We start from the raw sequence: 14,213 nt of genomic DNA on the forward strand, positions 1-14,213 counted from the left end.
AATATGTAGGGGACTGTAGTTTAATAAAGATGAATAAAAACTGCAGGGCGAGTCATGGGTGGCAGCAGGGGGAAGCGCAGCTGAACAAAGTCCGGAGTTTAGAGAACTTCAAGCAAATGGAGCAGCAAGCTCTGAGATCAGTTTTAAACTTATGGCTGTGAATTATTCAGTCTGTTTCACAGGAAGTGACTGTTTTGTTTTGTTTGTTTTAAATATAAATATCCTTGTTTAAGCACAACTGATACCACCTTGAATCTTTCCGTAATGTTCCTCCACATTAAGTTATTTCAATGAGTAACTGTACTGTTTGTTTTACCCTTTATGCAGGTAAAATATCTTAGAAAATATAATGAAATTAAATTAATAAAAACCCCTAAAACGTATATTCTAAATTTGTCTAATCTTACAGTGAGGAAAAGAATTAGATACTGTGTCTGTTAAAGCAAAGTTGCAGCCTCCAGGGCTGGAAAGTTGAGACATGCCAAAACCGGCAGTTCCTCTAGTGGCCACTTGAGGCCAGCTCCCGAAAATCATCTCCACTGACTCCTTTGTTAGAGTTAACAGCTTTATAGCAGAAGTAAACGTGTTTGCAGCCTGGTAACCACTTCATTTTTTTGCTCTGCCATTTAAGTTTTATTTTACGGGCGACCGTGGCTCAGGGGGTTGGGAATCGCATCTGTAACTGGAAGGTCGCCGGTTCGATCCCTGGGCTCTCTGTCCTGGTCGTTGTGTCCTTGGGCAAGACACTTTACCCTACTTGCCTACTGGTGTTGGCCAGAGGGGCCGATGGCGCGATATGGCAGCCTCGCTTCTGTCAGTCTGCCCCAGGGCAGCTGTGGCTACAACCGTAGCTTGCCTCCACCAGTGAGTGAATGAATAGTGGCATTGTAAAGCGCTTTGGGTGCCTTGAAAAGCGCTATATCAATCCAATCCATTATTATTATTATTATTATTATTATTATTGAGGTTGGAGGCTGTTCATTATTAGGGACGCGGCCTGTTTTATTCTTGCCGTTCACATTTCCCTCGTCTGTTTCACAAACACAATCATTTGTCTCTGTCTTGCCCCTCGTTGCCATCTTTGTCTCTCTCTGGTTAGAATCTCAGGTTTGGTTTTACTTTGCTTGGCTTTAACCAAAACAGGTGTTGCCAAAACTTGTAAAAGAAAACTGAAGACGGGCTGGTTGATTGCAGTTTATGAACTGAACATGTGAACTGTGCAAATTGTTTCCCCCTGCAGGTCCCAGGAGCTCAGGACTTGGTGGATTTCTCTCCAGTTTACCGCTGTCTGCATATCTACACTGTGCTGGTGAGTTCATTTTCTCATTTTCTGTTTTATTTCTTCTGTGCTCTTTTTTTCTTTTGTCTCAAATCAAAGATGCAGAGCTGTTTCTTTCCTCCATCCATGAGCGCTTCAGTTTTCCAGCTTAAGTGAAGCTGCAACTCCTTTCTGATCAGCTCGTAAAGGTGTATCTGCCTGTATTTCCTGTGCATGTGATTGACTGAAGTAACAATGTTGTTTGTTGCATCCTTTGTACTGACTTTGTTCTGCCTACATCAGGGCTGGGTGATTTATGGTATTAGCTTTATGAAAACAAGATGCTTTGCTGCTCTGCTTTGGTTACAAAGTTCACTCCTTTCCTTTGGAGCGCTGGGCTCACGTTGTTCCCTAAAAGCTTAAATCTACTAGCTGTTTAGTTCAGCTCGAGCTGAGATGACTAAAAGGAAGCTTTTGGTCCACAGCGTCCACATAAAGGAGGTCAAACCTACACAGGTTCTGCAGATGAAGCTCGAGAAGGATTATTAACAGCTGCCTTTGACTCCAGAGTGTCAGTGCCATGTGACAGTCAGCTTTGACTCTGTCACCAGAGGCAGACCAGCAGTGCTTGGCCTCATGAGATCGGGGCTGAATTTTCTCCTTTTTTTCCTACCCTGTGTCCAGCTCATCATATTGTGCAAAAGTATTAAACCTACTTTCATTTCTTTATATTTTACACCACTGACTGAAGCATAGCTCCAAAACACGACAGAGCCTCCAAATATCATGTTTGGCTCATTTATTTCTCATATTCATGAGATGTGATTGTTGACATCGTTCAGCCCTGCTCAGTGGTTTGCAGCAGCATCCTCTTCATCGCCTACAACAGCCAGCGATAATGAGGAGGCCCGCTTCTTTTGCTTAAATGTCAGAATCTGCTTGTGCCCAGCTCTGAGGGTGACCTGGCACAGAGGGGGTAAACGACTTCGGTACGACGGGGCCTCCAGCTCGAGCCTGGCTTCGCTCCAACCAGACTGCAGAGAGAACTCGCGTGTCTCGTCTCACTTAGAGTGAAAGTGACATGGGTGGAGGTGCCACGAATGGGTTAGCTGTGCATTAGGGTTCTCTGTGTGAGTGTGCGTTTGTTTGCATTTGTGAGTTTGTAGGACTTTGTAGGGGACGTTATCAGGCCAGCACAGCCAGAGGGTCGGGGTATGACAGGGGGACAGGAAGTGCATGACAGGAAGGAGAAAGTGAACGGGCAAAAGAGTGAGGGAGGGAGTAGAAAAGCAAGGCTGAGGTTAAAGAAAGGTTAAGCAGGGCACGATGGTGGAGGAGAAACAAAGAGAGAGAGGTTACAGAAGGTTTAGACAGGTGACGACGTGGGTGAAGAAAGTATAAACACACAAACACTTTATTTTCTGGCTTTAAATGTTTGTGTGAAGCTGAACGGTTTCCCTCATTTAACTTAAAACACTGCATGTCCCCTTAAAGAAAAGATTACAGTTCTAAAAACTTGGTTTTTTAGGGCCCTTTTAAGGAAAAACCTGCAGCAGAAGGAAAGAAGGAAAGGTCATGAAAAAATTTATAAAATATATAATGTAGCACAATAGCGAAGCCAAGTGGACTGCTGCAGGTTTTTTTACTCTACATACATTTTTAAAATGTATATGTATACAGACTGGTTCGTGTATTTTGAGCTGGATAGGTCCATAAATCTGTCATTTATTTTTTGTTGCAGGGCTGTATAAACATAATTAGCAATTTTTTTTTTTCGATCGTCACGTTAAATCACATCACCCATCAGTGGCTGCCCGAGCCACCGTGTAGGACAGATTTGTGTGTTTTGGCCCTGGTGTGTATATGACAAGGTTAGGAAAAGTGTATTTGCATGAAGTGCTGTACTACCGATCTACAGTTTCTGTAATGATGTAACCACATGTGGAAAAAATATGAATAACTGTGTATAAAGTAAAAATGAAAGATATCAGTGACCCAGTGAAGAATGAGCTAGGTGTAAGAACCACTCATGTATGGCACCGAGCTGAGCTTTCCAAGTGGTGGTTGGGGGGGTGGATTAAGAGATTAAGATTAAATAGCTGGGGTCAGCCATGCAAATCAAGGAACAGTCCACAAGAGAGATGAAGAAGAGAGTGCTGGCAGGGTGGAATGGGTAGAGAAGAGTGTAAGGGGTGATTTGCTGCTATTTTTTACAGGATGGTATCATCGTTCCTGCTGTGATGTATGATTTGGAGACTGTGGCACTGGCAAAAAGATGAGAGGTCAAGATGCCAAGATCTTCACTCCGAGTGAACAGAATGAACAAGACATGAGTACAACTGAAGGACAACTTGATGGATTTGGAGACTGAGTTAGAAGGCAGAAGGATGATGTATATATTGGAAGATGGAGAAAGTACAGCACATGTAGGAAGTATAGGTAAATAAAGTTTCAAAAAATACAACAAAATAAATAATGGTAGAATAGTACAATAAAGTGGATCTGTGGCATAAATAGCTCAATAAATTCCCCAAACCAAAATAAAATATACTGCTTCTAGAGGGAGTGGTCAGCATCTGATTGGTTGAATCAAGTAACAGGTGAGGTGTTATTGGTCCGTGGGGAGGGAGGAGAACTACCATATGGTGATCTTTCTCATCTTACTGACCCCTTAAAGCTGAACTGAACCCTTAATGATGTGGAAGAGGCAATCAGAGAGGAAGGTTATGAGAAGAGCGGGGGTCACAGGAAGGGAAGAAGGGAGCATTGAGATGTGGAGGCTAAGCAGGAGGAGTGAAAAGTGGAAGGAAATAAGAATTTTCCACAAATCTCAGTCATTAGAGCCTCAGCAGCACTTGAACCAGCCCTGCTGTATGTTGCTGAGGCCTCAATCAGCTGATTGGAGATAAGCTGTTGCAGAGAGTAGGGAGCAGAGGGAGGTCACGGGGAGGTTAAAAGGGCAAAAACAGGAAGACGAGGGTGAAAATGCAGCGAGACGAGAGAGGGGAGGATGGATGAGAGAGGAGGAATGAAGCACTCGAGATGAAGGAGAAAGGGGGGAGGAAAGGAGCACGCTGCTGCTCGGGAAGGTGTTGAAAGGATTGACCCCTGAACCTTTGGGGTCACACACTCTTAGTCATTTATGTTCCCCCTCCTTCTCCTCCTGCTGCTGCCATTTGAGATTTTGTTTGCGTTTCTATTAAAATGCAGAAAGGACACAAGATTAAACAGACACACTCGAACTGTTTTGTGTGTTAAAATAAGCTGTGCTGCGGCGCTTTGAATGACAAGCTGTCGGGTGGAGATGTGGATTTAATATCAGAAAATAAAACCACACACACACACACACACACACACACACACACACACACACACACACACACACACACACAGTCTGATTGTTAAATGTTTGAGAATGTCTTGTACTTCCACAGGCACACGCTTGTAGCACTTTTATTTATTTTTGTAGCAAACCTGGACGTAGAATCCCATTTGCAATCAAGACCAACCCCCCCCGTCCACTCTTCTCCCCGCTTTCCCTTTTCCACCTTTAAGGCCCACAATTTTCCACCCGCTGTGGAGCAGCGGCGAGCCCGAACAATACTCCTTTGTTACACTCGCACACGTACCGCACGTTGACAAATGTGGGCAGAGCTGCGATGGATGTAAACACGGGCCTAAAGCCCAGCGTGTCGGGCAGAGACGAGGGGAAGGAGAGGCGAGGTGAGCGGCGGTAGCAGCCAGTCCATCAAACCGGTCAGACTGGGAACTCTGAGCTACAGCACGACAGCTGGAACAAAGCAGCTGCTCTAACAGATCCTTGAGTCTTTAAAAAAAACATTTTTTTAGAGAGCATTAACATATACAGGCAATTCGTCTAGTAGGTCTTTTATTTTGAAAGTTCCCTTGCTTCTAACCAACTACTTCTGCTCCTTCTCAGCTTGTTTTTCTTAAATAAAGTAAAAATAGTCGAGCATCCCTTTTCCAACTAGGAAAAACATGTAGCTGCTTGGAGATTGAAGCATTTTTTTCTGGACTTTTTAGCCTTTATTTTGACAGGACAGTTCTGAGTTGACAGGAAAGCTGTTGCACGCATCAAAACATCCAGGCCTCTGCAATAGCCTCACAGCATTTGGGTCACATACTCAGCCCTACTACCTACGCTGGTGCCACCAGATAGTTGTGGAGGTTGAGCATGCAACGTCTTCAACCTCTGAGCGCCGATTGGCAATCACACAGGTCACACGGTGGAAGTTAGCCTCTCTCCAACAATTGCGGTCCGACTCGGTCACTCTCACAGATTGCTGAAGCTTCATTACCTTCTTTCTTACCCCTCCGGTTTGGAAAAACCTGCCAGAGATGTAAAGTTGCAAAATCGTTCTTCTTTACCTTTCTTAAAGGGAGACAGGGGCGTAGAGGGCAATGTGTGATAAGAGCTATACATTTGCTAAATGGATTTTTTTTGTATTGAATATGATATAAAACTAGTGACTGAGACTAGAAATCAAACAGTGTTTTCAAAGACTTAAAAAGAAATGAAAAGTCTATTTCATGTAAACACTCTTATTGTTGGATGCTTATAATAAACATGGGCTGAAGTTTCAAATAAAGGGGTCAGGTGATGGGATGTTGGGCTATAGTGGAGGAAAATGTCTATAAAGAGATCAAAAAGGTGAAAAAAGACTGACTTCTTGACCTTTAGCAAGCAGATGTGTTTACTTCAGTAAAGGTGGAACACTTATGCTCAGTCACGCTCACTCCAGTGGGAGACTGTAGTCGTTTATTTAAGAGGGGAACCGGCTTGTTATACTGTTTTGTTGTAATTACACTGCTGATTGGCGGATGTGCATATAAAACAAAGATTCACATAATGAAGTTGGTGTGTGAACAGGTACATTCTCAGTATGGTCATCTCAGACAGTATGGAGCGCAGGAGTAGACAAGCCCCACCCACCAGTTCCTCACACCCTATGTTTGTGTGGGGCAGCCAATCAGAAGAAAGCTGGTGCCATGAACATAAATAGTCTGTGAGCAGTTACTAGAAACATTTGTCTTTCTTTGTTAGCAGGTTTTTGTCGGGTTCATGTTGTTGTAATTTATTCACGTCTGATCCTCGTGCTGTCTGATCCGTTCTTTCTTTGATTCTCTGCTGGCTCCGCCTGCTGGTGTTCTTCTCTCTTTCAGCTCCTCTCTGTTTCGTTTATCTCTCCTCACCTTCTCTGGTGATGTTATATTGTCGCACAAACACTCGTGCTGATCTCAGCCCGTGTTTCTCACCCCGTGCTCACGCTCTCTCAGGGACAGCGAGCGCTGTATAATGCAGAGTTCACAGCGGTTTGATGCCTCTCATTTGTTGAATACACATTGTTCCACTGAGGGTCAAACTGGGAATTAAAAAACAGTTTTGTCACCTCCAAACAAGCTCAACCTAGTTCTGACACACTACCAGGGAGAGCTGTATTTCTACCATTCACCACATTGTTTTGTTGGTATCTTTGTTTTCAAAGGGCACGGTTTAATCAAGGGAACGACTAAAGAGTGTAGCTGAGCATGATGCCAAAATCCACATACAGCACTTTAGATCTTAATTTTTTTTTAACAAATACTTTTTTGTTGATATTCTTTTTTTCTTTATTTAAGTTTTGAAAAGGAGCGCGGACAGATAAAGCATGAAGGACAAGGTTGTTTGCAAACCTTAGAAATACAAAAGGGCAACAGACGGAGAGCGAGAAAGGAAACTGTCCTTTATGGCTCAGAGACACTAGAGTCAAAATATGACGCCCATCGTATTATATTCATATTTGGCGACTGATCGCAGGTAATTGTGGCGACCATTTTAATTGCTACTTTTAAGGCAGTGGCACATCCAATCAGAAACTAACAGCAGACTGACTCTTGTCGCCATTTCATTGCCGTCATGATGCACTGAAATCGGATTGAAGGTGGCAGTTGTTGCAGCCGTTTCAAAGATGATGAGATCACAACTAATGTGGCTGCAGCATTAGAGAATTGGTTAAAGTATAACGTTGGAAGCTAATCATGGTATTGATTATTAAATTCCAATCTCTTTAAATAACTGAGGCAATGGACTGCAGGGAACATGAACATAAATGTAATTTCTGAATGTACAAATTTCATATTTCTCAAAAGAAACTGTACCGTGAGGAGGGACGCCTTCAACATCGTTTGTCTGATCCCAGATGGAGGGCTAGCATGAACACAGCACACACTCGGTCTGTGTTTTCTGGGACCAGGTGATTGGCAGTGGGGTTAGGCCTCGAGGACTGGAGTTGTTCCAGGGTATCCAATAGATGCTCTGTGGCATTTGGGTCGGTGCTGACCGAGCTGTTTTACGATGGAGCATATTATACTGCCTGGTGATGCTGTTGCTTTTTGTCATGAGCATATCAAAGTGACTTCTACTTGAATGCTGGCACCCTATGTTCCCAACAGAGCAGTTGTGTTGTCATAATTAAAGACAAAGTGTATTCATTTATTTTTGAAGCTGTCAAATGTCAAAGTTGGTAAAACAGTGGTGTTTTTGTGTTTGTGGTGTATTTTTATTCCTGTATCTGACCTCCTACAACAGCAACGTCAGCTGGGTAGATATACGTGCGCTGGTCTGGTCAGTAGCTCAGGGAGCTTGTCATGTTATCTGCCCACTCCTGGGCCTTTATCTCTGAGCTCACCGGTTACTGTGGGATCTGGATACGTGTGTGTGTGAGAGAAAGAGAGAGAGAGAGACTTGTGGTCTATCTTAGCACAACAGAGATAAGGGCGAGAGAGCTTCAGTGTAATGGGAGGAACAGATACGAGATGGTCAAGTTTAGACAGCCGATTCTGTGTCTCTTGCGTGGGTACGTTTTAGTTTGATGTCTGAGCGGTGACGCTAGCCAGCCATCAAAGGCAGCTTCCCTATCTCCCTCTTACTCACGTATGCACTAACATGACCTTCTCCATCCTCGTGTGGGTCTACCCTTTTGATTTTGTACCTCATTACATGAGTTCTTCCCCTGTTGTCTACCAACCTCGATTAACCTGAAACACTGGGTTGTATGCTTGTGTTGTTGGCGCTTCACAGGCTGTACTTGCAGTCCATCCCTGCAGCCGGTCTTACCTCCAGTTTGTGTTTTTAGGGTTTGCGTGATGTGTTTGAGAACTACTACAGAAAGCAAAGGAGGAAACAGGCCCGTCTCGTACTGCAGCCCCACTCTAACATGGTATGACTCCGCACCCTCACTTTGTGTGTTATTCGATGCACTGTTATGTCCACACACTCCTAACTACACTGACTCCACCCTAGCCCTGCGCACACACACACACTCTCAAGCTGTTTGAACAGCCAAGGCCTCAGTCACACAGGCCTAGACTGGCTAGTGACCCCTGGCAACCACCGATGTATACCCCGACATGTTGGCCTGTGGTGGCTGGCTTTCTACTGGTAAAAAAAAAAAAAAAAAACGGTATATGGTGCTGCAAAGGAAACCTTCTCATGATTGTTTTGGACACCTTAAAATTGGGCTTAAGGTAGAAAGATCACAGAAACACGATAAACTGAGGACTGATGAGTTTGTTTAGCCCAACGAAATGAAACTGCAGAAAGTGCAACACAAACCAGAAACTGAGAACATTCACCTTCAAAGTAAAGCTTTTGCCTTACTGCTACAACCGGAGTGTTTCAAGATTTGCAGCTTTTATTTTGAAGGCGAACATTAAATACACTGAAATTAAATGTAATTACCCTCCTGTTGCAGGACTCTATTATAAAGCCTGCACCCTTTATCCTGTAAACAAGCAGATAAACAGTGGTTGGACAAAATTGTTATGATGAAAAATACGACAACCTCACATAGAATTACAGTCAATGTCTCTGCCACTTGAAAATGATGAACAGATGTTGCTAATGCATAAAACAAAGAATTTAGATGCATATATTTGAGTAATCTGGTATAAGTTTGTTTCCTGTTATTCTGATATCTGTATATTTTCACATTATTAGTAACTCCCTGTTTCTCCCTCTGTTTGGCCTTTGTGTTGTTATTTATTTCTAGCATGAAACTCTGGAGGGATACCGGCGGTACTTCAATCAGATTGTTGGGTAAGTTCGTCCGCCCGCTTTTATTTATTTCCTACTCCTTGAAGTTTTTCTAATTTCCTTCTTTAATTTCACCCTAATTGAAAGTGAACTTTTGCCAAAAGGTCAGAATGAAAACGTCTGTTTAGAAATAGTTGTAAATATTTTCAAAATGGCTCATAACAGATTTCCACCGACCGACCATCCGCCCGCTCATTGTGAGATTTCTGTGTACCTTGGCAGAGGCACGTTTGAGTGAAAGCAAACATTCAGCATTTAACAGCACCTCATTTCATTTCTTCTGAGTGACTTGTGATCATTTGACATCTTTTCATCTCCCTCCTCTCCTGCTGTTATTCCTGCCCCCCTTTTTTCCCCACTCACACCCCATCCTCCACCTTTTCTTTACTGTCCTCTCATCCGTCACTCCGTCCCACTTCTATGTTGCGTCTACACACATGTCCGCTCGTTCTCCCTCACATGCACGCAGCAGTGAGGATTGATAGTGTGTGTGTGATGGCGGTTGGCGTGTTGCTGTTATTCCTTCTGTCTGTCTTGCTGGAGCAGACGCTTCTATAAACACTGGACATCAGCTCAGACTCATGCACTCACCCTCAGGTCTGTTATTCCCATCTGAAGTGCTGGAAAGTGCCATCCTTTGTCTGTTATCCACTAGTGCTTCTTCATCCATGTCTCCCACCCTAATATTCTTTCATCTGCGCTCTCTGTTGACATTAAACACTTCAAAATAACTCCAACTAAGGCTTCCTTTAATATCTGCATTTATTTTTTTTATGTAATAGTTGTGCATGCCCACAAAACCAGAGTTATTATATATGTTTAATTAGTAACTGTGCGTGTTTATATGAGGAAACTTATGGGGGCTGAAACTGCCAAAATAACAACAACAAAAAAGATTAAATGGATGCATTAAATGACATCAAAATTTATTTTTAAAAATCTTCATCACGCCATGTTTGTCTTCCAACTTACTAACTGAAGATTTCTCACAATATAAATGGCTGCCTCCAGGAGACACTCATTAGAGAGCTGAGGCGCTCGGCTCATCCATTTGAAAATGATACCGTTCACTGATGAGCCAATGAATAAGCAAACAGAGAAATGTATATTAATGTAATGAACTCAGTTATAAGTTTAAAAAAGGGGTCAACTAATAAAAACGTATGTACACTGTTCAAAAAAAATGAATGCAACACCCGATCATCAGAGTGCAACAATAATAAAATTCAGCGATATCAGTGTGTCCTGTTAAGAAGTTTGAAGTATGGTGAGGTAATTTTTGCTTCTTTGGAGCAAATCAAAGTGACACAGTTGCTCTGGAGAAGTAACAACAGGACAATCCTCTAAAAAATGGATTGCAGGTGGTGGACAGTCACTGTCCTTATCTTCTTATCTTGGGTTTGGTATTAGTGTCCTTCTCCCTGCTGCTACCATGAGTTGCTACCAGGAGGGCATACAGGTTGCACATGCTTACATGCCAACAGGTTTGCTGTCTCTGCCAGCACAGTCTCAGGTGTGGAGGAGATACCAGTAGATGGGCAGTTACATGAGTAGAGCTTAAAAGGGCTTATACCATTAGCTGCAGCATCATCTTCTCCTTCATGGAAGGAGGAACAGCTTTACAACTGTACAGCAGAATAACCTCCAGTGCTACTCACGTTCATAATTGGACTCCATGATGGTCCTCAAGTCATTGAGTGGGATCTGTGCAGGTCACTGATGAACTTCAGACTTGGCAGATTCTCTTCACAGATCCAAACAGGTTCACACTGAGCATGTGTGTTAGATGTGGAGACACCATAGCAAATGTTAAGCGACCTGCAACCTTATTCAGTATGAACAGTTTGGCCCTGGGTTAATGTTAGTCTGCAGAGATAGATGCTTGGAGAAAGTTGTCCATAGGACGGGATAAAAAAATCTAATATGTAAGTTGGATTGACCTAATAATTGCGTGTCTAAATCAGGTTAAATCACTTTCATGGATGTGGTACATTTAAAATCAGAATTTGTACCAAAGTGTTTTCTGGTTGATGCTTTTAAAGCATAAATCCAACATATATGTAAATCAAATGAAAAGCAAAGCTTCTCAAATGTGAAGCTGTTCTGTATCAACATATCAACAATTTTTTAAGTTACAGTTATTCTTTCTCAATGAGTTGGATTTGTAGGGAAATTTGTGCTTTGTTCCACTGTGGTACAAACAGGTAGAAGATGCTGCTTGGTCTTCCATAAAAAAAGTGCACAAATCTTTTAGTTTCTTACATGAAGAAAAAGCTGGAAAAAGTAAAAATCTGTTGAGTGAATCTCATCATATTTATTCCCTTCAGTAATAGCAAAGAGAAAAGTAACCATGCATAGCCGGGCCACTGATCCGACCGCAGTGCGGCTCATTGTGGCCTGGCAATGCTCGGTGGGCACTGGTTTGAGTTAGACGTGTTGTGAGTGGATGTAAACCAAAGTCACTTTGCAGGCGATTTGATCCGTTTCACACAGGCATCATTTCAAGACAGCAGCACAACGTGTGACTGACGGGTTTGTTGCTGTGCTCAGATATCAGCATCCTCGCACGCCTGGCTGGGCGAATGCGCCGTTTGCCTGGCTGTCATTTGCACTTGCAAATGATTTTAAATCAGAGAAACATGGCAGCTCTTCTGGAAAAGTTGTCAGAATTGACTCGAACCATCCCAAAGTACTCTCAGGGTGAAAATAAGCCACACAAGTGTTTGTCTTTTATTTGAGATTGGGGATATCTCTGAACAGTCCCTTCCTCTGCAGTCCAGAAACATGTTTTCATTTGCGTTCCTATTGCCTAATTATTTTTAATTCACTTTGCAGCTGATTTTAAGGATTGTTTTCCACAAAAACATCTTGTAGGAAAAAAATGGATCATAAAGAGAAAGATGAACCAAAGAAAACCATTTGTCATAGAAAAGATCAGCAGCTTTATTTTTATGAAAACCAGATTTCACATTTCTCTGTTTGACATGATGGAAAATACAGTTATTGTCAAGAGCAGCAGATGGATTAATAAAGTGAAACCTAATCTAGATCCTGGTCTTTTAACTGCTTCGCTTATGTGAAAGTATTTCTAACCTTGGTCCGGAAAACATGACAGTACTGTTATATTTGCAAGAGGCAGTATTAGAATCAGTATCCCTTGATCCTCCAAGACTTTCTTACCAACGAGTCTGAGTACAGCTAACACACAGCTGGACTTGTTGCCATCTCCCACAAGTAGTTTTTTTCTTGCTTTCTTCTTTATCTTTGTTGTCTTCTTGGCCTTTTATTTTCTTCATCTGCTTAGTCTCCAGCTGCTTAACTCGTCCTTGTCTTGTTTCTTTTTTTTTTTTCTTTTCATCTTTTTCCGTCGTCGTTGTCTTCGCCGTCTACAGGATAACCTAGAACACCGTGTGCTGCCGTATTCCATCCGAAGAGAATCGCTGTATACCTTATCAAAAGAAACTAGTACTAGAATTTCATTATGACTTTTATGAGACGCAGCATCTTGACCAGGCTGAACATGTTTCATGTTTAGTCTTCTTTATAAAGACGTTGTTCTCAATAGTAACAAGTCAACTTCTTTTAACTGTCATATTTGATTTGCCGCAACAAAATCTGTAAGAAATGGCACGTAAACATTAGTGGCATCTCCCGCTAGCTGCTTCAGTGTTTTGCCAGTTGCATGTTTCCACTGGTTTTCAGGTCTAGTTGAACAGAAGGTTTTGTATCACTGGCTTTGATTTGTGACATTGCTGCTAAGATTTTAGGTGTTGTTTTTTTTTTGTTTTTTGTGGTGCGTAGGGGACTAAACAGAAAGCACAATTCAGTTCTGTAACATTCAAGAGGAGGCAGACTTCTCTACAGCACATATATCAGAAACTGGGCAGCCAACTCCAGAGCAGTCTAAAGGATAAATGTCACTGCAGCTCAGTATTCTGCCAAATATGTGAATCTGATTTACGGGTGGACTGTCCCTTTAAATCTGTTTGTATATCCCTTCCAAAGTGCACCTAAGACAAATCCAATTTGAATCCAGGAAAGACTCCTACTCAAATATTTTTCAAGTTATATCTCATTTATTTAATTTGTACAAAATCTGAATTGTAACAAGGACAATTTGCTGTTGCGCTGGAGGTTTCAGGCCAAGCTATTTCTTGGATAGTAATGGTAGAAACACTCTGGCACCTAACCTCCTGGTTTTTGTGCATATTGAACTGTAATATAACATGCAAATTAGTGCGCTTCAGTGAGCTAGGTGGATTTGGACATAGCCCGGCACTCAGTATTTATGCAAAGCTAAGCTAACCATGTCCTGGCTCCAGCAGGAGTGGTATTGTTCTCCTCCTCTTACTTTTGGCAGGAGCGTGATTAGGTATATTTACCAAACTGCCTAAGTAATTCCATCTGTCTCTCTGTTCTCCTCGCTTGCAGCTTCTTTGTTGTGGAGGATCACGTCCTGCACACCACACAGGGTTTGGTCAACAGAGCATACGTAGAGGAGCTCTGGGAGTTGGCGCTGTCCAAAATAGTCGCTGCCCTGAGGACGCACTCTGTGAGGCGAATCACACACACTCATTAAATACGAAATGCATGTTTCCACAAAAGTCTGAAATGACACAGACACACCCCTCCCTCCTGTTTCCTTAGTCATACTGTGACGACCCTGACCTGGTGCTGGATCTGAAGAACCTCATTGTCCTGTTTGCTGATACTCTGCAGGTATGTGTGTGATTAATTCCTAATATTTCACTTCGAAAGGAAGGAAATCCTCTCGTTCCCTTTTGCATCACGCTATATGAAATGCTGTTGTGTTCTCCTAAGATATTTGACCCCAGAGGCCCGTGATTCTTGTTCAAAGCA

General features: G+C 42.5%; 1 protein-coding gene across 3 annotated transcripts in view; it reads left to right on the forward strand.

Annotated features, from left to right (window-relative positions):
• exoc6b (exocyst complex component 6B) overlaps positions 1-14,213 on the forward strand; it is a 135,044-nt gene that overhangs the window by 42,493 nt on the left and 78,338 nt on the right. For 2 of the 3 annotated variants that reach the window (XM_086275969.1, XM_086275975.1), the window contains exons 8-12: positions 1,241-1,309; positions 8,395-8,478; positions 9,310-9,356; positions 13,785-13,905; positions 14,001-14,072. In XM_086275969.1, coding sequence (XP_086132095.1) covers positions 1,241-1,309; positions 8,395-8,478; positions 9,310-9,356; positions 13,785-13,905; positions 14,001-14,072 — 393 coding nt within the window. The remainder of the gene's footprint in view (positions 1-1,240; positions 1,310-8,394; positions 8,479-9,309; positions 9,357-13,784; positions 13,906-14,000; positions 14,073-14,213) is intronic. The other variant, XM_086275983.1, reaches the window with a different exon arrangement.

Source organism: Aulonocara sp. 'chitande type north' Nkhata Bay, linkage group LG3 (genome assembly GCF_057382095.1).
Source record: "Aulonocara sp. 'chitande type north' Nkhata Bay isolate Kocher_YH1m ecotype deep benthic linkage group LG3, A_spYH_male_GT1.1, whole genome shotgun sequence".
Taxonomy (NCBI): domain Eukaryota; kingdom Metazoa; phylum Chordata; class Actinopteri; order Cichliformes; family Cichlidae; genus Aulonocara; species Aulonocara sp. 'chitande type north' Nkhata Bay.